Source organism: Pungitius pungitius, chromosome 3, assembly GCF_949316345.1.
Source record: "Pungitius pungitius chromosome 3, fPunPun2.1, whole genome shotgun sequence".
Taxonomy (NCBI): domain Eukaryota; kingdom Metazoa; phylum Chordata; class Actinopteri; order Perciformes; family Gasterosteidae; genus Pungitius; species Pungitius pungitius.
In genome coordinates, this window is record NC_084902.1 from 4,155,636 (window position 1) to 4,179,715 (window position 24,080).

The 24,080-nt window shown below is 47.5% G+C and overlaps 2 protein-coding genes across 3 annotated transcripts; one reads left to right on the forward strand and one right to left on the reverse strand.

Annotated features, from left to right (window-relative positions):
- Nucleotides 1-42: 42 nt before the first annotated feature.
- LOC119215069 (clathrin heavy chain 1-like) lies at nucleotides 43-20,380 on the forward strand. 2 transcript variants are annotated; one of them, XM_037466901.2, is made up of 32 exons: nucleotides 43-570; nucleotides 1,915-2,122; nucleotides 4,532-4,800; nucleotides 5,321-5,482; nucleotides 5,618-5,731; nucleotides 6,080-6,253; nucleotides 7,115-7,312; nucleotides 7,443-7,643; nucleotides 7,887-8,039; nucleotides 8,243-8,365; nucleotides 8,663-8,800; nucleotides 9,009-9,173; nucleotides 9,264-9,444; nucleotides 9,550-9,713; nucleotides 9,826-9,951; nucleotides 10,131-10,273; nucleotides 10,421-10,655; nucleotides 10,873-10,995; nucleotides 11,148-11,293; nucleotides 11,440-11,623; nucleotides 11,800-11,992; nucleotides 12,112-12,269; nucleotides 12,389-12,553; nucleotides 12,739-12,846; nucleotides 13,184-13,351; nucleotides 13,523-13,672; nucleotides 13,866-13,997; nucleotides 14,186-14,296; nucleotides 14,405-14,575; nucleotides 14,719-14,940; nucleotides 18,596-18,671; nucleotides 18,750-20,380. In XM_037466901.2, exons 1-32 carry the CDS (start codon nucleotides 529-531, stop codon nucleotides 18,881-18,883), a joined length of 5,037 nt encoding a protein of 1,678 aa, XP_037322798.1. In that variant the 5' UTR covers nucleotides 43-528; the 3' UTR covers nucleotides 18,884-20,380. The 2 variants fall into 2 exon arrangements, with proteins under 2 accessions (XP_037322798.1, XP_062417074.1); XM_062561090.1 differs by lacking the exons at nucleotides 43-570; nucleotides 1,915-2,122 and adding an exon at nucleotides 2,395-2,540.
- Nucleotides 20,381-20,502: 122 nt separating this feature from the next.
- On the reverse strand, nucleotides 20,503-24,028 carry cfap45 (cilia and flagella associated protein 45). The gene is made up of 12 exons (XM_037466912.2): nucleotides 23,596-24,028; nucleotides 23,364-23,474; nucleotides 22,978-23,078; nucleotides 22,587-22,731; nucleotides 22,336-22,506; nucleotides 22,034-22,212; nucleotides 21,793-21,922; nucleotides 21,551-21,697; nucleotides 21,347-21,460; nucleotides 21,022-21,215; nucleotides 20,699-20,923; nucleotides 20,503-20,627 (listed from the first exon to the last, which is right to left on the reverse strand). The coding sequence occupies exons 1-12, from the start codon at nucleotides 23,596-23,598 to the stop codon at nucleotides 20,561-20,563; spliced, it is 1,587 nt and encodes a 528-aa protein (XP_037322809.2). The 5' UTR covers nucleotides 23,599-24,028; the 3' UTR covers nucleotides 20,503-20,560.
- Nucleotides 24,029-24,080: the final 52 nt, after the last annotated feature.

The window sequence follows — 24,080 nt, forward strand, 5'->3', positions numbered from 1 at the left end:
ATGGGCTGTTTATTGCCTGTTTTTATGGGAACTAGACTCCCAACTCGTTAAACCCTGTAAGCGCAAAATCACGGACATTGGATCATTTGGCTTCGATTGTAGGGGTGGGAGGGGGAGAAAAAGTTGATTTATCAAACCCATCCTTTAACACCGAGCCAGTGTCCTTCCAGAGCTGCGCTGACGCTTCCGGAGTGAGGAGCTTCTGAGCCGTTTCCGCCGCCATTGCGGATTTTGGACAGAAGATCAGCCGTAGCCACTGCCATCCATCGATGCAGTGCGGAAAGCGCACACACAGACGGGGGGGATATCGTTTACATTTTTACTGATAACACATTTCGGAAACACGACCAACAACAATCACACATTAGCCCCTTTTTTTCGCGTTTATTTGGGGGGTTTTCGCCGACTGGCTCCGACCTACACGTACAGTGAGGAGGTCGTAGCTAGCGCGGTGCTACCGCCTAGCAAGCTAGCTGTTAGCCGTACGGCTAGGATTTCAGCACTCTGGAGAATCTCAAGGAAACCACCATGGCCCAGATCCTACCCATCCGCTTCCAGGAGCACCTGCAGGTATGTGCGGCAGTGCGCGGTCTTTACAGACGTCAACGTTCTCATTATTGGTCGATCACCCCGTTCAACGTTCGTTTGACAGCTAGCTAGTCGGGCTAGCGGTAAACGTCAATACCCGCAGCAAATGAATGACCTCCCCTCCCCCGTTTATTCAGCAGCCAAGCTAACTACTAGCCTCTAAGGCTAGCAGCTCATTCATTGCACTTCGCCGACGTGAGATGTCAGCCATGACCAGGGGGGGAACTGTTTTTTTCTTTTTAAAACACTGGACATGGTTCCTTCCCCCTTCGTGGCCAGTTATTGCTCCATTGACCCATGGTATCTTACATTTACCGTTGCCAACCGCCGTTACGTTGTCAAGCTAATCGGTGCAGTTCGTGTGTCGTGATGGGTGTGCTAGGCACGTCACCTAACGTTAGTTAACCTCAATTAATCGCGACGTCCGTTCGGCCTGGCTAACATCACGGCGCGTCACTCGGGTGGCTTCTGTGTTAGCGTGACGTCGTGCGGACACTCGGTTGACGATGTGTCAAGCCGTGTGCTAAGGCTAGCTAGCGCTAGCAGCTTAGAGAGCCCTTTGGTCGGCTGGAGTGTGACTGGAAAACCTCCGCCGTACAGTACGGTCCTGTCACGACCAGACGCGCACACAGCTGACGGGCGAGACGGGTCATTCTGCATCCGTGACACGTGGACTCCCGGTGACGCCGGTGGTCTATAATGACATCATTTTCTCTGTGTAACACATGGGTTTTCTAAAACATCTAGACACAAAATCGGGGTCAGTTAAGTCACAGTCCATCACAACTGGTACAGTTTCTGGATGTATTGTATTATTGGATGTGCTCAGTTTTCTCACTGATTCCTTTAATTCCCAGTTAAGCCCCTCAGAAGATCGCTTTCATACTATGACTACCTTTTTATCCTATGACTACCGTGCACCTGTGAGTGCCTTTTTTCCCCATCCGAACCTATACTCTCTCCGTCGGCATGTCATTGTATTTCACTGAGCCTCACTGTTGTAGTTTGGTTGTATACAATAGAGGAAATGCATGCATTAGTATTGTTATTGAGGTGTATCTCATGAGCATATTTGAAAATGAATAAACGGATATTCTGACCACTGTCCTTTTAAACGAAGATGATCATTCAGAGGAAATCTTTTTTTTCCTTGTTGGCAATAGGCGGTCCCCATATATCATTTGGACTCCTGTATAACTACTATCAATACATTAAGATCCATAACATTAATATATGTATTTTATTTCATCTTCTTGACATTTTTTGTATCACAAACTGTCGACCGCGTCGGTCCGGCTGTTTCTAAAACAAGTCGTGTGTTCTCAGCTCCAGAACCTGGGAATCAACCCGGCCAACATTGGATTCAGCACTCTAACCATGGAGTCCGACAAGTTCATCTGTATCAGAGAGAAAGTGGGTGAGCAGGCCCAGGTTGTCATCATCGACATGGCCGACCCCAACAATCCCATCCGCAGGCCTATCTCTGCAGACAGCGCCATCATGAACCCTGCCAGCAAAGTCATTGCCCTTAAAGGTAAGCCTTGCGCTCTTTTAGCGCCCAGTCGTACGTGCCACCGTAGCGAGGAGAGCACCAAGTTTCTGAAAGCACGTAGACTTAAAAGTAAGCCGTTAACGTTTTGGCCTGCCACAAAGCCTACTAGGGTGCTTTTCTAATACATTGGGTCATTTGTGTAAATTCTGTTTTTGTTGTCAGTCACCTACGTAGCTTTCACAGTCTGCTTTTCATTTCGATGTTCATATGTAGACCACTCCATTTCTGTTTGTCAAGAAAAGGTTGAGTAACTCAAGTACAGTTGAACAAATTGAAATGTACTATTTTAGGAGAGTTGGTCCTAGTGGTAGTAAAATGTCATGCTGTCATGAATGCTTTGTCTATTTTGCTTGTTTTTGCTCTTTTTTCATTTCCTACTGCTTTCTTATGTTTGCAGACGGTGAGTTGAATTTTACATATCATGAGTTGTCAAAGTGTGTTATTGTTGGCACTGTCTTGAAATGTTTGCACAGTTAATCATTTGAATTATTGGCTGGATTTATAACAACAACAACAACACAAGCAAGCATAGCAAAACTAAGAGGGCAGCTTGAAGGACTGTATCTGTTTATTTCCTTGTTTGTTTGGGTTTCTTTCCCCGTTGGTGTTTGTTCCATTTGCTGTACATATATTCTATAATACAGCTGATCATTTTCTGACAGTTTAATGAATATACTGACTTGGAGGTGAATACCTCAAAGAAGTTGACTGACAAACATCAAACCCGAAAGGCATAAATGTGACTTCCTCCATTTTAAAGTGCAGTATTTTTGCGGTAAACTTGACTACCTGCATGTTGGTATGTCTAAATATATGTGTCTTTGGCCCATGACAATGCCGCGTGTTTCCTCCAGTTAGACTAGAATAAAATAAATAAAAGTGTTGCGAGTACATCCGTCCAGCATCCTTCCCATCATCACACCTGTTTGTGTGCTTTGTTGTCGTCTTTGGCTAATCTGCATCCAGACCCAACACAAATTCCCACATCCCTAATTTTACACAGAACATTTTGATGTGAAACCCCTAAGAGGTTTTTTTGGGGCACCATGTTTTTCTGCAGACGTAGGTTTCCTAACTGATCTGGTTTTGGTCAGATTGATCAGCGCAGCATTGGACTATTGCCCCCAAAAGACATGGAAAGGCATAGCACAGACAGATGAGTAGTAGTAACATCTCTGAGCAAGCATCCAGACCTGCAGTAGCACTGCGTTATTGATGCTAGTCTCCGTGGGAATGATGAAATTAGGATCCAGGAAATCCAGTTTGAGTAATATATACGCAAGTTTAAAGTGCTAATCGGACGCCGCATCAGGTCAACAGTGGCGAGGAAATGGGTGAGGGGGGCTGCATTGTGGGACTGAATGCAGATCCAACAGTGGTTGCCCTTTTGGTCTTGCCTCTTGTTTTGACACAGATTAGGGCTGTCCCAAATACCACCTTCGAGGTTTTCGAAACATGAAAACACATCATATGGATCCGTCAGATATAAACTTGCTATCACACGTTTGTTTTATAGCTTCTGGCAGGTTTTGTCATAGTCACGAATAAAAGACAACTACAGCTCATAAAAACACATTTGCTCATGTGGGCCTTCGTACAAATGGTTGTCATAAACACTGAAGGCTGTGCCAACTATGTAAGACCTGTCGTTGGAGAGGCTCTGCCACACACACACACACACACACACACACACGTTTCATATTGCTCTGAAACCATCTTTTCAAACACCTCAAGTTTCTCTCCAAAAGCTAAATTTTTGAAAGATTACATCTGAAAACATGATAACTTTACAACTTCCTTATTTAATCTGCTTGAACTTGTCGCAATGTAAGTGAATGGAACCTCCAAATGTTAGCTGTTAGTTGAGTGCTGCCCATGTTACCGGCTCTCCTCTCATGACCAGCAACGTGGGACTAGAAAGCATCAATGCCCTTCTCCACACCACCACCCATAATTCCCCACTGTGGCAGTTGAAGTGGATTCAACAGGCCCGCTGGTATAAAACCGGTCAGAGGGAGCATGACCCAGACAAAACAAAGTAATGGAGATAACAATACCGTCTGGGGCGCCTATTGCCACACTGCAACTGTGGAAGCTTCGAAGTATTTGGGTCAGCCTTAAGACTTTTATTGGCTTTTTGCACAGCCCTTTGGTGTTTCTCAAACCCCCCCCCCCCCCCCCCGCTACCAACCTTCCACCAGTGTTTGGAAGTTGGTATGCCCAAATTGTACGTGTGCTCCCAAAGTCCTCTGTGGTTTATGTGTGGTGTCTTTAGTCGCCACCTGATTTTGCTTCTTTTTGTTTGACTGTCGTCGTTAAGAGTGTTTTCTTTGGGCGGGGGGTGGTGTTGATCTACGTCACGTGTGCGTTAACCACCATGTCAATTTTCAGCGGCAAAGACCCTGCAGATCTTCAACATCGAGATGAAGAGCAAGATGAAGGCTCACACCATGACGGACGACGTGACCTTTTGGAAGTGGATATCCCTCAACACCGTCGCCCTGGTGACGGACAACGCCGTGTACCACTGGAGCATGGAGGGCGACTCCCAGCCGATTAAAGTCTTCGACCGTCACTCCAGCCTGGCAGGCTGCCAGATCATCAACTACCGCACCGACGCCAAGCAGAAGTGGTTGCTGCTCATTGGCATCTCAGCGCAGGTGACTAAATAAATAAATATTCTTAGGACGGTGGTTTCGCTGGAGAGCAGCGCTGCAACAGTTCAGTGATGTATGACACGATCAGTAGAGCAACTTTCTTGTTACAATGCAAAACCTGCGTGAAAGTGTGAAATCCTTGTCATATTTATGTTTTTCCATTATCTATAGTTTGTGGATTATTATCTTCATTTTAAATGGTTTTGGCCCCGAGATAAATTAAATGAAGAGACCCAGCATGTCTTGAATTAGTGAGGGGGAAATGATTTGAACTTTTTAGTCATTGTCTCTTTAAGTATTTATGTCTATCTGCAGTCCACCCTGTCTAGACTAAGACTCTAGGTTCTATTGGGATGTGTAGACCTCTTTTTATTTATATCTGCCCACCTTCCCGTTTATTTGAGCAACGACTGAGGATATCTTCTATTCTTGTATAAGCGTCTCTGTGTGTATCTGTCTGCTCTTCACTCACCCGGCAGAACCTCAGTCAACACTTTTAACATGTGTGATTTCTCTATTCCAGCAAAACCGTGTTGTGGGGGCCATGCAGCTGTACTCTGTGGACAGGAAGGTGTCTCAGCCCATCGAGGGTCACGCCGCTGGCTTTGCACAGTTCAAGATGGAGGGCAACACCGAAGAGTCCACCCTGTTCTGCTTTGCCGTGCGAGGGCAAGCAGGAGGAAAGGTACCATTTACTTTCACTGCAGTCTCTGTTCGGGACTCGTTTTAAAACAGTGGAAATCAATAAGCATTTTGCATCGTGCAGATTCTAAATCCAATTTCCTGCATTTAATTAAAATCCTTCCCTCACTGCTTCCAGCTGCATATCATTGAGGTGGGGACTCCACCCACTGGGAACCAGCCATTTCCAAAGAAAGCTGTGGACGTTTTCTTTCCCCCAGAAGCTCAAAACGACTTCCCCGTTGCAATGCAGGTACGAGTCGACGACAACTTGGGAGGAGACATGTAGAGGCGCTTTTTCCTTTGGTCCCAACAAGATTTCCTCCTCCTCTGGTGGGGGGCCAACACTGCCTTTTAGATTGAGAAAAGGGACATTGTCTAAAAAAGTAACTTCCTTTGCTTGGATTTTAACTAATGAGAAATACTATTTAAACCTTTTTTCACCACTGTATTGAAATTTAACACAGTAACAATAACTCTGAGCTGAGCGTGGCAGTGATACTCAATTAGCTGTGTCTTCAATATCCGGCCGAAGGATTGATCATTTCCTTTTGTTGCTCATTTCCATGCTTTAACCCCATTTCTCTTTCCTTGACTCTAGATCAGTTCCAAGCAGGACGTGGTCTTCCTCATTACCAAATATGGCTACATCCACCTGTATGACCTGGAGACCGGAACCTGCATCTACATGAACAGGATCAGCGGGGAGACCATTTTTGTCACTGCCCCCCATGAGCCCACCGCGGGTATCATCGGAGTCAACAGGAAGGGACAGGTACAGTGATCCAACATACGATGCAAATATCCTTCTACTATTCGTGCAAACGCACATGATTAAAGGTAACACACGTTGAGATGGAAACGGATAACAGACCATCTTGGACTGCATGCTGGCTCGAGCATTACAGCCAAAATCATTTATCTCCGTTGACTCTGCTGCTGCAATTCCCGGCCTTCAGGGGAGAAGGGGGGAGCGGGGGGCTGCTTTGTCTCAGCCAGCATACAAGCTGACAGGAATTTAACAATAGCTAATGATTTTACTCCGTTGCTTGTTTAACGGACGGTTTTGTTACAGAGCTCTACTGCGGACATTTGTTGGTGACACACGTTCCGCCTTTTGTTACGTCAGCACTTTTTTTTTCTTTCTGTCAGCCTGGGCCCTTGGGTGCTGTCTTGTGACCTTGAATGAGAAAATCTCTGAAAATAACCGGCCGTGGCAGCATCTCTAGTGCCGGGGCGGCATGTGACGAGCACAGCAGGCGGGCTAAGCCCGGCCATGCAGACTGCACAATCTAATCCGGTTATTGCACCGGGCTCTCACCTTCGAGTCTGCCCTGTACGGCTCTGTGCCTCGCACACACGCACACACAATGTAACACCACATGTGCCAATCCCCGTGTGGTTTAGGAATGAAACAAGTACAGGTCTTAAGGTACAAAGGACTTGTTAATAATGCTTTGTTTTTACATTGACTTTGGAGTACATGCCGTTTTCTTTGCTGTATCAGTGATGGTTGTTATGAATGGACTGAGGAATCCAAGACGTGTAAATGTGACACGACTCTCCCTTTAAAACCCGCCCACTTGGCATCTCCCCTTGTGCACAGCTAACCGAGCGTGCAAATGTGCTTTCCTAGGTGTTGTCGGTGTGCGTGGAAGAGGAAAACATCATTCCCTACATCACCAATGTGCTCCAGAACCCGGACCTGGCCCTCCGCATGGCGGTCCGCAACAACCTCGCCGGGGCCGAGGAGCTGTTTGCCCGCAAGTTCAACACCCTCTTCGCAGCGGGGAATTATTCCGAGGCCGCCAAGGTGGCGGCCAATGCACCCAAGGTACTGGCCGCGTGGCAGCGCGCAACGGGACATTATTCACAGGCTACGAAGACGAGCTCCACACTGTTAAGAATCCGCAGCGTCACACGGAATCTGCCCAGCGACCCTTCATTACGTCTTCCTCTTCCAGGGTATCCTGCGGACCCCAGACACCATCCGTCGGTTCCAGAGCGTTCCGGCCCAACCGGGCCAGACGTCTCCCTTGCTCCAATACTTTGGCATCTTGCTGGACCAAGGTCAACTGAATAAGTTTGAGTCTCTGGAGCTGTGCAGGCCCGTCCTCCAACAGGGCCGCAAGCAGCTCCTGGAGAAATGGTTGAAGGAGGACAAGGTACGGTCCACTGGTCGTTTTTTTTTCTCCACCAGTCGTGATGTGAATTTACAGAGCCAAACTCCTACCATGTGTATCATGGTTAGAAAAACCTGCTATTTGGAATATTGTCATCCTCGAGCTTAAATGCTAGACATTAAAAGCATCGCAACGCCAGAGCAAAGGGAGCTCACTAATTGACAACTTCTCATCTATCACGTATGTGGGGATTTGTGGATTCATGGTTTCTGTGTGTGTTTGCAGCTGGAGTGCTCTGAGGAGCTCGGAGACTTGGTGAAGTCTGTGGACCCCACTCTTGCCCTCAGCGTCTACCTCAGAGCCAACGTCCCCAACAAGGTCATTCAGTGCTTTGCAGAGACTGGACAGTTCCAAAAGATTGTCCTCTATGCCAAGAAGGTTTGTGACTCCGTTATCCAAAGTTCATCTTATATATACTAAAAGGCTATTAAGGTACAGAGAAGGAAGAAAGTTTTATATTCTTTGCCACGTTGTAATCTGTGTTCCACTGTTGTATTTACATGTTTGTGTTTAATATTGTTTAATGTGATCCCTGGCACAGATGAAGGGCTGTAATGCTTAAAGAGCTGTTTTCTCTGTAGGTGGGCTACACTCCAGACTGGATCTTTCTGCTTAGGAACGTGATGCGGATCAGTCCAGAACAGGGCCTTCAGTTTTCCCAGATGCTGGTTCAGGATGAAGAACCCCTTTCGGACATTACACAGGTAAAAAAAAAACACATATTTGCTATATATAAATTATCCAATTACCTAAATGTCAGATATAATATAGAACTATACGCGTAAAAACGGTTTCATTACACAGTGGCTTTGGGCAGCTTGGAAAAGTTGCTCGATTTTGCCAATTCAGAGGCCGAGTTATGCAAAACCCACTGCTCCATGTCCGATTATCAAACGATACATTGATGGAAGCTGTTATTTGATTTAAGTGACATTCCAAACATAAAGCTTTTCTGAGAGGAGTTTGACATCACTGATCACGTTTCTCTTCTGCTTCTCCAGATTGTTGATGTGTTCATGGAGTACAACCTGATCCAGCAGTGCACATCCTTCCTCTTAGATGCCCTGAAGAATAACAGACCCATGGAGGGACCACTGCAGACACGCCTGCTGGAAATGAATCTGGTGCACGCACCACAGGTACACACGCTGAGCCCAATCTAGAACGGGAACACCTCATTTTCATTTGGCAGTCCAAAAAATTTCAATTTCAAAACTTTCCTAAAAGTTCTTTTCCATCAAGTGTTTCAGTCTTTCATTTTACTCAACACGTCCCTTTTTGTCGAAGCTTGGTTCACAGGACACTTGGCAAATGGCTAACGTCAGAATGTCTCTTTGTGTGTTGCAGGTTGCAGACGCCATCCTGGGCAATCAGATGTTCACCCACTACGACCGTGCTCATGTGGCTCAGCTGTGTGAGAAGGCCGGGCTCCTGCAGAGGGCGCTGGAGCATTACACCGACCTGTATGATATTAAGCGTGCAGTGGTGCACACACACCTTCTCAACCCAGAGGTACCAGAACGTACTAATGGTAACAGACCGAGACTGTCAACCCGTGTTCTATGCTTGGAAGCGCTGATGGCTTTCTGTTGGTCCCCGCAGTGGTTGGTGAATTTCTTCGGCTCCTTGTCGGTGGAGGACTCCCTGGAGTGTCTGAGGGCCATGCTGTCTGCAAATATCCGCCAGAACCTGCAGATTTGTGTGCAGGTGGCCTCCAAGTACCATGAACAGCTCTCGACTCAGTCCCTCACTGAACTTTTTGAGTCATTCAAGAGCTTTGAGGGTAAGCGGGGGATGTGCTGAGGGCCAGGCTCTTCTTAAGCCCATTTGTAAACAAGAGATACAATCCGTTATCTTGTTGATTGGACTGGATATTTTGTCTTTCCAGGTTTGTTCTATTTCTTGGGTTCTATTGTGAACTTCAGTCAGGATCCAGAGGTCCACTTCAAATATATCCAAGCCGCCTGCAAGACAGGCCAGATCAAGGAGGTGGAGAGAATCTGTCGAGAAAGTAACTGCTACGACCCTGAGCGTGTGAAGAACTTCCTCAAGGTCAGCAGTGCAGATAAAACGTTTTACCCTAAAATGTCTGCTGATTTATCCAGACTGTTGCTCTGCTAAGCTGTTTTCAAACCAATTCAATTTTAAATGTTTCTCTCTACAGGAGGCCAAGCTGACTGACCAGCTGCCTTTGATCATCGTGTGTGACCGCTTTGACTTTGTCCACGATCTGGTGCTGTACCTGTACCGCAACAGCCTGCAGAAATACATTGAGATCTACGTGCAGAAGGTACATTATCCCATCTTAATTAACCAGATGGAAATATGTCTTTTTTTTAATCCCAAACAATGATGATGAATTCAAATTGAAGCCCTACATTAAAAGAGGCAGATTCTACTGTGTCATTGATGCAGTGAAGGCTCTAGACATTGGACCGCCTCACTCACTTTCTGATCCTTCCTTTCCAGGTGAACCCAAGCCGTCTGCCGGTAGTCATTGGAGGCTTACTGGATGTAGATTGTGCTGAGGACGTGATTAAGAACCTGATTCTGGTGGTTAGAGGGCAGTTCTCCACAGATGAACTGGTGGCTGAAGTGGAGAAAAGAAATCGGTAAGAAGAGAGGAACTATTGCAACTACATGCCAATGAAGGGGGGAATTGCTCAGTCGACACTTGGCCATACGGAGTCATGAGTCCGGGGTGATTTCCTCTTTGAACATTGCCAGTCCAGCTAAATCCTAACTGTGTCTTTCTCCAGTCTAAAGCTGCTGCTGCCTTGGTTGGAGGCTCGTATTCATGAAGGCTGTGAGGAGCCTGCTACCCACAATGCCCTGGCCAAGATCTACATCGACAGCAACAACAACCCAGAGCGATTCCTGAGGGAGAACCCCTTCTATGACAGCCGTGTGGTGGGAAAGTACTGTGAGAAAAGAGACCCCCACCTGGCCTGTGTGGCCTATGAAAGAGGACAGTGTGACCAGGAACTGATTCATGTGAGTTCAACTGCCTTCATAAGAAGGGTAGCTTCGTGAGTACGAAAGAGAACGCCCACTTTGTTGTAAAGGCCTCTGCTAATTCCTACCCTTAGTGGTTAGCCGTGCTTCACGATGGATAAAATAAGTGACATATTTTGTTGCCCTCCTGGTCCATTGTCGTTTTAAGTTGTTCAAATGTCTCCCATATTAACTGTTGTCGTCGATTCTGCCTTAGGTGTGCAATGAGAACTCTCTGTTCAAGAGCCTCTCCCGCTACCTTGTACGCCGCAAGAACCCTGAGCTGTGGGCCAGTGTGCTGCTGGAGACCAACAACTACAGAAGACCCCTCATCGACCAGGTCCGACCCCTTGTACCACATGACTTGGTGTACTTAAACTGCTCATGTAGAGCAGTCAACAACATTCCTAGTTCTCGCCTAGAAGATAATTTTCATGTTTACTTTAAACATCAGCTGCGGTGCATCATGACTGTTGTCCCTCCCTCCTGCAGGTTGTCCAGACGGCCTTGTCTGAGACTCAGGATCCCGAGGAGGTGTCCGTCACAGTCAAGGCCTTCATGACTGCTGACCTTCCCAATGAGCTCATCGAGCTCCTGGAGAAGATTGTGCTGGATAACTCTGTCTTCAGCGAGCACAGGTGAGAGAGAGGCCCAATGTTACCCGTTTATCCCAAACTGCTTTTTTTCTGATTCATTAAGGATGCAGCGGAAATCTCCAAAACAAAAGCAGCAAGTTTTTGAAAGTATTTAAAAAGAAAAACAAACAACTTTTTGCTGTTTTCAGAAACCTCCAGAATCTGCTCATCCTGACAGCCATCAAAGCTGATCGGACACGCGTTATGGAGTACATCAACCGCCTGGACAACTACGACGCCCCGGACATCGCAAACATCGCCATCAGCAATGAGCTCTTCGAGGAGGCTTTTGCTATTTTTAGAAAATTTGATGTCAACACCTCTGCTGTGCAGGTCAGTGGATGACTGCTCAGCTTTTAGGTGTTTTTTAAAGTTACGGTACATGAACCCGGAAGCTATTACTCTCTGTAATCCAGACGCCATACTTCATCAAATCCCTGATTATAATAAACTCCAGAATTGTGTTTTTGCTCTGGATGTCACATGATCTAGTGCCTCGCTTTGTGCAGGTTCTGATCGAGCACATCGGCAACCTGGACCGAGCTTACGAGTTTGCCGAGCGCTGCAATGAGCCACCGGTGTGGAGTCAGCTGGCCAAGGCCCAGCTCCAGAAGGGCCTGGTCAAAGAAGCCATTGACTCTTACATCAAGGCCGATGACCCCTCTGCTTACATGGAGGTGGGACAAGCCGCGGCCCAGAGTGGTAAGATGTACATTGTATTTGCCTATTTGGGTCTTAAATCTTAATAGTTTAATAATTAAGGCCAAAGACATTTGGTAGTTTGAGCTGCTTATGAAACTGATGTTGATTGCTTCATGCAGGAAATTGGGAGGACCTGGTGAAGTTCCTGCAGATGGCCCGTAAGAAGGCCCGCGAGTCGTACGTTGAAACCGAGCTGATTTTTGCCCTGGCCAAGACCAACCGCCTGGCTGAGCTGGAAGAGTTTATCAATGGACCCAACAATGCTCACATTCAGCAGGTCGGTCCTGTGGAGTCTGCAGACACGCAGCACACATTCAGTGTTTACCACTTCATCCCAGTTCCTGCCTGGATGATCTACCTTCCTTTAAAAAAATAATTACTTTCCTTTTTTTTCAGGTGGGTGACCGTTGCTATGACGACAAGATGTACGACGCAGCCAAGCTGCTTTACAACAACGTGTCCAACTTTGGCCGCCTGGCCTCCACTCTGGTGCACCTGGGAGAGTACCAAGCAGCTGTGGACGGAGCCCGCAAGGCCAACAGCACTCGTACCTGGAAAGAGGTGAGCAGTGATGATGCACTTTTTTTATTTTGAACTCTTCGAAAAGTCCTGCGACGGTCAAAGGCTCAGATGCTACACGTTAGTCTGAGTTTATGCGAAGCACCACGCCTTCTTGTAGCGTCTGTAAAGAATAAATTCTGAGCAAACCGTCTCTCACATCTTTGTCTGGTTGGCTTCTCTTCCAGGTGTGCTTTGCGTGTGTCGATGGGAAAGAGTTCCGCCTCGCCCAGATGTGTGGGCTGCATATTGTCGTCCACGCTGATGAGCTGGAGGAACTTATCAACTACTACCAGGTAACCGGGAGGACAGGGGCCAGTGTCAAGCGCACCTGCTACACTGCTGAATGAGTATTCAGTAGTTACAAGCCAATCTGGAACCAGAGACGATGTCGCCCCTACCAAATCAAAGCCTGCAGATGGCATTTATTTTTATAATTTATTCTTTGTGCCGTTTCTGCCCATATTGCCATTTTCTCTGATCAGGTGACATCTTTAACCAAAGTGTTGAATTCAGAGCATATCTATTTTCATTAGTGTGTTGAATGACGTATATTTTCAGTACTTATTTTGTTACCACAACGGGTTTTAAATTGTTATGGTTAGTGTCATTAAGTCCATCTGCACCCTCCAGGACCGTGGTTACTTTGAGGAGCTGATCACCATGCTGGAAGCCGCCCTGGGGCTGGAGCGGGCTCACATGGGGATGTTCACTGAGCTGGCCATCCTCTACTCCAAATTCAAACCCCAGAAGATGAGGGAGCACCTGGAGCTCTTCTGGTCCCGTGTCAACATTCCCAAGGTAGGCGGGTCGGAACAACTGCATCTTCAGACAAAGCATGCAAACATTCCCCTGACACGCTCTCTCAGAAGCATGGCTGGATTCACATGAAGAGAGTTGTATCAGTCTGTCCTTTTTCCGAGTAGGATTTGGCCCGAAATTTGAATGTGTGTGTGTGTGTGTGTGTTACAGGTTCTCAGGGCAGCGGAGCAGGCCCACCTCTGGGGGGAGCTGGTGTTCCTCTATGACAAGTACGAAGAGTACGACAACGCCATCATCACCATGATGAACCACCCATCTGATGCTTGGAAGGAAGGCCAGTTCAAAGACATTGTTACCAAGGTAAAAAAATGAATGAAAGATCTCAACAACCTATTCTATTTAAATAGTTAAATATGGATAAGTGACACAAGTTGTATACCTGGAATCAAGTTATATTGTGGCCATTAGTGTCAAAGCCTAATATTGGGCTATTATTGTGTTGGGAATGATTTGCAGTTATTAAACTTACGTACATGTGCTCTTTTCGATGCAGGTGGCCAATGTGGAGCTGTACTACAAGGCCATCCAGTTTTATCTGGAGTTCAAACCGCTGTTACTGAACGACCTGCTCATCGTGCTTTCTCCAAGACTTGACCACTCACGCGCCGTCAACTTCTTCAGCAAGGTCCTGGGCCATTGCTCTGTATTAAAAAAATAAAATAAATCTAATAGTTGCTTTTTGTTGGTAAAACATCTTCAAAAAAAGCGGGTCAAGAGGGTATGCTCCGATTGTCTGTTCCCCATTGAAGTGGTTCCTTTTTTGGTTTAGAATGACATATGATGGATGAATAATCTTTCTGATTTCATGTTCAGGTGAAACAGCTGCCTCTGGTTAAACCTTACCTACGGTCCGTCCAGAATCACAACAACAAGTCAGTGAACGAGGCCCTGAACAACCTCTTCATCGTCGAGGAAGACTACGCGGTATGATTTTTGGATTTTCTCCACAGTGTATTCAGATTGTAGGTCTGCTCATCTATGTTTCAAATGGTCTGTTGTTGCGTCTTACACACCTCTCTCTCTCTCACCCAGGCTGTGCGTGCTTCCATTGACGCCTATGACAACTTCGACAACATCACTCTGGCCCAGGGCCTCGAGAAGCACGAGTTGATTGAGTTCAGGAGGATTGCGGCCTACCTTTTCAAGGGCAACAACCGCTGGAAACAGAGTGTCGAGCTCTGCAAGAAGGACAAGCTCTACAAGGTGCCGTGCCACTAAAAAGAAAATGACTACTCAGTTTGAAACGCAGCGTAGCAGATAAAACATGATTGTTGCAGATTGACGCAGAGGCGATCACGTTCTCCGAGTCGATTCATTGATAAGCCCTTGTGCTCGCTTCTCCGCAGGACGCCATGCAGTACGCCTCCGAGTCCAAAGACATCGAGCTGGCGGAGGAGCTCCTGGCCTGGTTCCTGACCGAGGACAAGAAGGAGTGTTTCGCCGCCTGCCTCTTCACCTGCTACGACCTGCTGCGGCCCGACGTGGTGCTGGAGACCGCCTGGCGACACAACCTCATGGACTTCTCCATGCCATACTTCATCCAGGTCATGAGGGAGTATCTCTCTAAGGTGGGTTGGCCAGAGGTAACATGTGTGTGTGTGTGTGTGTGTGTGTAGTATAAGGGCGAGTCACATGGCTTTGTGAGAAGGTTTTGTTGCATCCTTTTATAGATGCTTTTAGTAATTGTATGAATAACTACAGGGAATGAAGGTACTTAGAGGGTCAAAAGGGGTTTCATGTTAATATTTTATTTGCAAACCAGTCAAAGGCGATCTACGTCTCAGAAAATGAAGGTCTTTTTCTCAGGAAGTGTCACACCGCCCCCTCCCCCCCAAACGGTATCAAAGAGACCCCCCCCCCCCCCCTCCCCACCCCATACTGCCTATTCTTTCCTCCATTCATAGTCATCCTCCCATGCCTCTGTCCGTCATGTGTCATCACTGGTGTTTTTTGTCTTTTCATTCGGCTCTTCCATTCATTCAAGCTGCTTTTCTGTACAAATGTGTCCCAGAGAAGATTCCTGAGTGCTGTGTTGCTCTTCTGCCATTTATCTGCTACAATGGCATCTAAAAGGACCCACCTCTTGCTTTCATAACAGACAGCAAACCCCAAAGAAGCATTTGTAGAAAATCATGTATTTATTTGACGGACTGGAATTTGCTGGGTTTTAGTCAAAATATAAAATTATTAGTTTTTCAAATAAGCTGTTAGTTAGAGAAACATCCAGCGATTAGTCTCTTGTGGGCCCACCAGCTGCTTACTTAAAACCAAATAAAACTAAAGGGCCCGCTTCGTATATGAAACACTACACCTTAGTGCTCTACCCTAAAACAAGAGGTACGACATGTGGGCCCTGTTGGTACACATGTGTATTCAGTCTTTTGTTCTGTAGAAAAGCAACCATGGGAAGTTTCACACTACCACAGTGGTCTCATGTCTGCATTTGTATCAAAAGTGGCGTTATAACCTGCATCGGTGTCCTTGAAGTGACAAGCCGTGTGTTTGCTCTTCTCCCTCCTGTCAATTTCTATTTTGGGAGACTTCCATTTGTTTTTTTTTCCTCCTTAAGTTGCCTCTCTGAATTTCCTTTCCAGGTTGATGCAATAAAGGAAAAGGTGAAAGTCGAATCCATTTTCTAATCATTCTTTTTGACCCCCCCCCCCACCACTCCTCCGTCCTGTAGCCTGTAGTTTGGACGAGAAAGTAGCCAATACTGCATGACCCATCTCCCCCTCCTCCCCATGTCACTCTGCCGCTTCTGATTGCAAACTCCACATCTCCACTGGACCACCTGCCGACCCACGAGACTCCAGAGCGGGGCTCCACACACCCCTCCCTCGGTGCTCCGCTGTCATTGATTTCGCTCTCGGCACTTGTTGAATTAGACTCCCTCAAAATGCCCAAATCCGCTGTGTTTTAAGATGCAAAAATTCCATTCCATCTAATTGGTCAGTAATAAATGCCCATAGGATCCAGCTCCTGAGACATGTAGGTCGAGGTCGCTGTAAACATGGCGGCCCGCCGGCCCTCCCCCGGAGGGGGTGAGGAGCGCCCCTCTGCCGTGGTCGGGTCCTCCTCTCACCGGACCCGTAGACGGGTTCTAATGTTAGACCGTCTCGCCCCACCGCTCAGCTGCAGTCTGCTGGTCGCGTCCGCCTCACTTGATTCCGGGGGTCAAACGCGCGGTTTCCCCTTTGTGGACATTTGGCAGGGAGTTCCTCGGCATACCAAATTAATAACTCTTGATTGTGGCGCCGTTATCTGCATTTGGACCGTGGAGCAGTAGCATAGACTGCAGCTAAGTGTAACCCCTGGTTCCATTAATAGAGGAAACATTCTGTCAAACCTGTTGTTATTCTCCATATTTGTCGCTACTACAGAGATTATCTCAGTGCTGTAGAAGAACACAAATCATCAATATTAGTACAGGCATATTAGGAAAGTGGTATTTCTTTTACTGTGTTTTTTGAGAGCAAATAATGTATAATATATGGGGGGGGGGCATTTAGTGACATTTAGTGCAACCAGCATGCAGTTCCCCTCCCTCGGTAGGATCGGCCTCCACAGCATTCAGGCTAAGAGACGTCGTTGTTGGCTGTGCCTGCTTCTGGAAACGTAAAATGTGGCTGAAAAAACACAAAAAACGTCCCCTCCACTTTTTCACCCCCCCCCCCCCCCCCCCCATGCTCTCTGCTTCTGTCTCTTTTTTTTTTTTTTTTTCTTTCTCATGCACTCTTCAAGAAGAAAATCACTCCACTGCCGCTTCAGCATGTCTCTGAACCCTTCTCTTCTGAAAGGACACAGGAGCCCGTCTTTGCTCAGGGCAGCCTGCTTAACTAGCCCGACCCGTGGTGGTGGTAGTAGTAGACCAGCCGGTATGTAGAGAACCGAACCCCCCCTACCCCCCCCCCCCTCCCACCCGGCCTGCATCGTTGCGTCATTCAGCCGATTCTCTGCACTCTGCCGTAGCTGGGAGTAACCTGGTGAAGCTTTTAATGATGCTGCCTGCTTCGTAACCCTTTTGGATCCCGTTTGGTCCTTTTCCCGCCACTGGCTGCTCTTGCAAATACTAAAAGGCCGGCAGCACACCGAGGCCACGTGCTTCCTGTGGCTGTTTGTGCACAGGAAACCCACACTTCTGTCTAAAAGGAGCTATTGGTGATCTTTTTTTTTTTTCCTGTGAAAATATATAAGAACCGGCAACACATGCTTTCACAATTTTTATTCTTACCTTCAAGTATTTGTAACAGTTTGCACAGAAAAAAAAACGTCATTATTTATATTTATTTGTTTGTCAATTAAATACATATTTGATGATAATTTAATATACTTCGGTTTTTAAATATTTTCCGAGGCCTACCGCTGTTTCTATAGACCACAGGTAATGCATTTGTTAGGGGTCAGATTAGTCAATAATCATTAGATGCCGCCCTATTTTCAACATGAATAGTTTACAAATGCAGTAAATATTTGTAATTTAGTGCATTTTCAATAAATACATGCAGATATCATTTGTTTTCATTCATGTGACCCCAATATTCACTAGAAAAGTCGAGCATTTCTGAGTGTTCTAGATCTTCCATGGCGTCTGAAATCCAGAGTGAAGTTTGTGTCTGTGTTTTTCGATCGATTTAAAAACTTTCAGAATCCAGTGTTCACCTCCGTTTTAGTCCCCCGTTCCAAATGTGATGGCGTCTGAGGAGTCATCCAGTCGTGACTTCTTGGTCGGTGCTTTTTTTCCTCAAATGTGAAAAACTTGTCCACGTGTGCTGGTGAGGGGGTTGGTTCTCTACATACTCTTAACACTTCCAACATGTTAGAGTAGATGATTTGGGTGGCTGGATGGTGGGACCATTATTGCCCAGTCGCTGTTAGTCTACCGCCCCCCCCCCCTCCACTATCCCTAATCTGCTCCACTAAGAGGTGGATGTCTATCTGATAGACTGTTGTAGCCGAGCCCAAATCAAGTAACCAGTAGCCTCCCAACCCGCTAGCAAGGCCTGCCTCCTGCAGCCTGTTCATTTAAATCTGGACTGTCTCCGCCTGTCAGGAATGGTCCCATCCGTCAGCCAGTGAAATTACCCAGAGGTCAGTTCTTTTTGTTCTTTGTCCACCAAGCGAGGCGTCTCTCGCAGAGCGCCGTCGGGGCCCGGCGGTGCAACCAGAGTCTGACGTGTCACTTGTCGTGTTTTTTTTGTTTTTTTTGTCCCTCCCCCTCCGCAGGTCGACAAACTCGAGGCCTCCGAGTCCCTGAGGAAACAGGAGGAGCAGGCCACCGAGTCCCAACCGATTGTTTACGGTAATGAAAAGACCCGAAAAGTCCAAGCGAGGTTTTGTCTCTTGAGGAATGTTTGACCCGGCGGCCCTGTTGTTGCAGGCACCCCCCAGCTGATGCTCACGGCGGGGCCCAACGGGGCCGTGCCTCCCCAGCAGCAGCCCTACGGCTACGGCTACCCAGCAGCCCCGGGCTACGGCCAGCCCCCGCAGCCCGGCTTCGGTTACGGCATGTGAACACACCCCCCCCCCCCCCCCAACAACAACGACCCTCCCTCCCTCTCTCCGTCGTTCCTTCTCTCTCCGCGTTCCTCACCAGCTTCCGATGGTCTTCTTCACACAACGGGGGCCACAAGCAAGCAACAGCCCACTCTCGTTTTGAGTACTATTTTTTTTATTCTGTCGTCCTGTTACCAGAGAAAACATTTAACTGCATCGAAGGACTTTTGTTTGTAATCGTTTGAAAAGAAATTGGACCACGTGTTTGTTTTTTGTTTTTTCACATTCCATATTTATGACTACTTATTTAGAAGTGTTTGTGTTTGTCGTTTTTTTTTTTTTTACTGGTTTGTGCGGAAGTGGACTTGCTAAAGCTCAGCAACGGACCTTTGAAGTAGGTGGAGGAGCATTGGATTTTGCACTCGTGAAGAAATTAATGTAGAGAAGCTCTTACTTTTTGATGTACTGAACATGTGAACTGCTTACATTTGTCTCGTTTGTCTGTGTGATGCATTTCATCGTTGTATATTCTGAGGAGAAAAAAAAGGTTACATATAATATTTGAACATATATTGCCGTCTCGATGGCTATAGCTAGCAACACTAAGTAATGATAGTATATCCTGCACAGGCGTGTAGCTTTATGGAGTTTTAAAAGCATACGGACGTATGTCACTGTGTGGGTGAGGGTGTGTGTTTGTGTGTGTGAGTGTGTGCGCGAGTGTGACCTGACGGTCTTGTATAAGAATTTTAACCCCCCCCCCCACCCACTCCCCTAGATGTTAGCTCTCCTTCATTGGCTCCGTGTATTTAGGTGACCTCTTGTGCCGTGTACAGTGCTTGTGTGAGACTGTATCTGTGTATGTGCAAGGATGGGACCACGGCCCCCCCCCCTCCCCACGGGGGCCCTTACCCCTTAACCGTACTGTGTGCGTGTGTGTGCGCATATACTCGGAACCCTCCTCGTGCAGAGGGCCGCGTGTGCCAGGTGTTGTAGTGTTCCCCTCGGTCACCATTACTTTTTTTCGCGTGTACAGATGTGAACACTGAATTGCAATTGTTTAGACAGATGCCCCGCCCGCCTGTCCTCCACCACCCCGTCCCCATGTCCCCTGTCCTCCTCCGTCAATGCGTAGCGTCGAGGACAAACGAGGAGGCGGAGGAAGCAATGTCGGCGGAACCTCTTGGCATCCCAATGACAACTTGATTAGATCCATAAACACTCCTGTAGGTTGTGTATTTAGATGGTTATGATGAAGAAATAAGGCCTCAGCACATCCAGTTCTGTCGAATGGTCTGAAAATAAGAGCCTGTATTTACCTTGATGTACTTAACTTCCTTACATGCTTTAAGCTGTGTGCGTGCGTGTGTAAAGTGTCATCACAACCCTAACATAAGTTGAATTCCTTTCTGTTGTCATGCATATTAATAATTAAGGGGATCTGTCATTGATAAGTGGAAGAATATGACTCAACTGAAAGGGAAATACTAGCCGAAATAAAAACTAAAAATTCTACCCTGCCTGAGTCTTTCTGTGTGAGAGGAAGTAATGTTTTATTCTTAAAAGGGCCGTCCTAAAACAGCAAGTACTCAGAAACATTACAACGCCATGGAAGTGTAACCGAAACCTTTTATTGGTGCACAGCGTCCGTCACAGAGTCCTTCCCCCTGAAACGTGATGTGGCTGCAGCATGCGTCAGAGTGCAGAGGCCCGGGCCTTCTTCTCCACCTCACTGCAGTACTTCTCCGAGAGCCCCGTAGCCCTGTGCATCAAACACGCATCAGCTTCTTCCCCTTCCATCAGCTACAAGAAGCACCCAATTAACGCACTTACTTGAGCTCCGTCAGCTTCTTCTCTTTGATCTCGTCGAGGCGCACGCGCCTCTGCCGCGCCGCCTCCGCGCCCTGATCGGCCTCCTTGAACATCTCTCTGCGCTTCGCCGCGGCCGAGAGAGCTCGTTCCCTCACCTGGTTCCGGATGGCGTCCGCGTGCTGGCGCGCCTTCTGCTGCTTCCGCTCCTCTTCCTGCTTCTCTTTGAGCGTGGCGTCCTGGTGCACCCTGTTGTGGAGAGAGGCGGAGGATGAGCCCCGCGGTGGTTTCCTCCTCCTCCTCCTCCTTCCTCCCAGGTGATGTTGAAGATCACAGGTGTGTCTCACCTCAGCAGCCTCTCGCTCTCCGCCTTCTCCCGGGCCATCTCCATCGACAGGAGGCGCTCCTTGCGGCGGACCTGCTCGGCGCGGGCCTCCGTCATCGCCGCCTTCTCCTGCGCCTTCCTTGCGCGGAGCTCCTTCTCTTTCCTCCGCCACTCGCGCTCTGCGACCTCCTGGTTCCTCCTGGCGCGCAGCTCATCCTGCCAGGGCCCACAGAAGCCAGGCGTTGAGGTGCCTGAGTGCTCCGACGCCAGCGGATGTGTACGGGATGACGATGATGATGATGATGTGATATTCGGGACCACCCTCGCGGCGGTTTGTTGTTCCTGACCTGCTCTGACTTGTAGTCTTTTTCCCTTTCTTGGCGGGTCCTCAGCCTGGCGACCTCCAGCTCCTTCTCCTTCTTGATGCGCCTCTGCTCTGCCTCGTACTCGGCCTCCCGCTGCTGCAGAGGTCACACAAAGAGGTCAAACGAAAGAAATATTCCATGGTGGAATGTTTGCATTCTCTGCTGACTATTTCTATTTCATCTCACCGTTTTGTTTTTCGTGTACTCCATGTTTCGGATGTCGGCCAGCTTCTCCTCCTCCCTCCTCTGCTCCTTGGCGCGCATGGTCTCCGTGTTGATGCGAATGATCTCGTCCTGCAGACGCTGCTGCTCCTCCCTCTTCTTCTCCATGGCCTGTGAGAAGCCAGCGGGTCAAGAGTGCCCCCATGCATGTGCCCCCTCCCTGCGAATGCTTTTTTTTCTTTTCTTTTCAAGCGTTCTCTCTGCACCTTGAGGTCTTCCAGGTTCATCCTCTCCAGTTTCTCTCTCGCCTGCTCCTTCTCCTGCTCTTTCATCAGCTCTTGCATTTGCTTGTCGGTTAGATGCTGCCGGATCTGCTCGCAAATGTTCTCCTTTCCCCTGGAATGTAACGCCGCCACGGCCAGATGAGACGGTCCCTAATTAGTCCTGCAGAGGACATTGTGTTTTTTTTTTTTTTTTTTAACTGTCACTCAGCAGAGCTCCCCTCACCCGATCCTCTGCTGTCGGTGCAGCTCATCAATCTGCTCCACGGTCGCCAAGGCCTTGAGGCGCTCCTCCTCCATCATGGCGTCCAGCCGCTTCTCCTCCTCCGACAGCTCCGCCGTGATCCGTTTCTTCTCGTCCACCTGGTCGTCACGTGTGGCCTGACACTGAGCAGCCAGGATCAGCTGAAGGAATCACACACACACACACACACAATGAATTGACCTTTTTTTTTTTTTTAGCAGACAACCGGCTCTGACGATGATTCACGGGGTCTCTCTTCCACGTCTCGAAGGCTGCTTCCCGACCTTGTTGAGCTCTCTGATCTCCACCTCTTCCTCCATCCTCAGGGCGTTGGCCCGCTCCACCAGGCGCTGCGCTCGGTGCCGGGCCTCCATCTCCAGCTCGTTCAGGGCCTGGTTCTCCTTCCGCGAGAGGTCTGCCTCGTAGATCTGACGCTTCCTTTCCTCTGCAGCGCTCTGGACGAGGAGAGTGAAGGGCTTGTTGTAAATCGGCAGGTTAAAGAACAGTAGTGATTGGATTTGTTCGTGTTTCCTACGGTTTCCTCTTCTTTCTTCTTCGGATAATCCTCCTTTAGGGCCTCCCTCTCCTCCTTGGTGATAACGTGAGACTTTGAGGTGATCCGCTGAAACTCTTCTGATGGCAGAACGAGGGAACACCCTGGAGGATCCTTCAAAGGGATCCTGGATCAACGACAGTGTATAAATGTGCTGAAATCATTGAATGAATTGAAATTTTTTTATTGGAGCTACAAAATTAAGGGTGAATATACATTACTTGCTCAGTACCACCATTTGGCATTTTCTTGATATCATTTATTTAAATATAGCTCCTTAAATCTAACCCATCTATGGAAATTATGCTTTAATACAATAACTTATTTTCTCTCGGAAACTGAGTTTGGAGATGATCTGCGAGCTTTTTCTTACCTGAGAGTGCGGATCAGGTCTTTGGTGAGTATCTGAACAATCTCTCTTTCCTGCGTCCTCCTGGATTTATTCTTTGGAGCCGAGTTTCCATCTTTCTGTGACTGTCAGATTGGGTTTGTGAGACGATTCTAACAATCTTAACCTCTGATTTCTCCACCAGTGAACACAATCCCACCTTCTAAAGGGGTAGGAGGTTGAATTTACATGTTTCTTTTCATATTTTGCAAATATCCGGTATACGCTGTGGAAAGAATTCTCAAGCCTTCTACGTAGATGTCAGTAATGGGAATCAAAACATGAATGACCCAATCAAGTGAGCTTTCAAAATTCATTTTGGTGTTTAAAATGATCCAGAAAGTCACATTGTAACTGTGATGGACACTCACCGTGGTTGAGCTGCCGAACAAGCTCTCGTCGACCTGGGAGGAGGGGGCCAGCGTGCGGTAGCGGCCGGTGCAGGACCCGCCTCTGGGTTTCGGTGAGCTGGATGCGCGTCTCTACCGGGATCAACGTGACAAAGTGTCAATAACCGGTCGCTATTGATTCGCAGAAAAATGTCTCACAAATTAAGACGCCTTTGAAAATGGCGTTGGCTCTTTATTTTACCCTCTTACCCACCATGGTCCAGGTTAATTGCTTCTCCGCGAAACGGAATTAAAAAAAAAAATTCAAGTATCAGGTATCATCGGTACCTCGGCCAAACGATCAGACGATCTGCTGTGTTTCGTTATGAAGCGATTTTTGTTCCTCGCAAACCGGACGACGGCGCGACACCCGTTGAGAATGCGCGCGATGTTTGTTGTCCGTTACCATGGGAACAAATGTGAGGGCGCCCGGGCCCCAATGACACCACATTGAAACTAAATATTTTATATTTCATGGAACCGTGTGCAAAACTCCAAGAATAGCATGAATAAAGAATAGCTAACTAATAATAGTTTGAATGTTCTTTATTTATGTTTTGCTGCCGGTGAGGGTAAAAAAATTATATCAAATAAAAACATATACGTTTACTGGATTAGGCAAGCGATAATTTGATTCTAAAAAAGCAATGTCACCGTTAAGTTCCGAATATCTGTAAGACAATGTTAAATGTCTGTCTA

Excerpts from the sequence above, each read along its gene's own strand:
- LOC119215069 (XM_037466901.2), top strand. The coding sequence starts at position 529 with ATGGCCCAGATCCTACCCATCCGCTTCCAGGAGCACCTGCAG. Across the intron at positions 571-1,914 it reads GCTTCCAGGAGCACCTGCAG|CTCCAGAACCTGGGAATCAA; the intron begins GTATGTGCGGCA and ends GTGTGTTCTCAG. Across the intron at positions 10,996-11,147 it reads GAAGACCCCTCATCGACCAG|GTTGTCCAGACGGCCTTGTC; the intron begins GTCCGACCCCTT and ends TCCCTCCTGCAG.
- cfap45 (XM_037466912.2), bottom strand. Across the intron at positions 23,079-23,363 it reads TGTTCGGCAGCTCAACCACG|TCACAGAAAGATGGAAACTC; the intron begins GTGAGTGTCCAT and ends CCAATCTGACAG. Across the intron at positions 21,923-22,033 it reads CACCGACAGCAGAGGATCGG|GGGAAAGGAGAACATTTGCG; the intron begins GTGAGGGGAGCT and ends GTTACATTCCAG.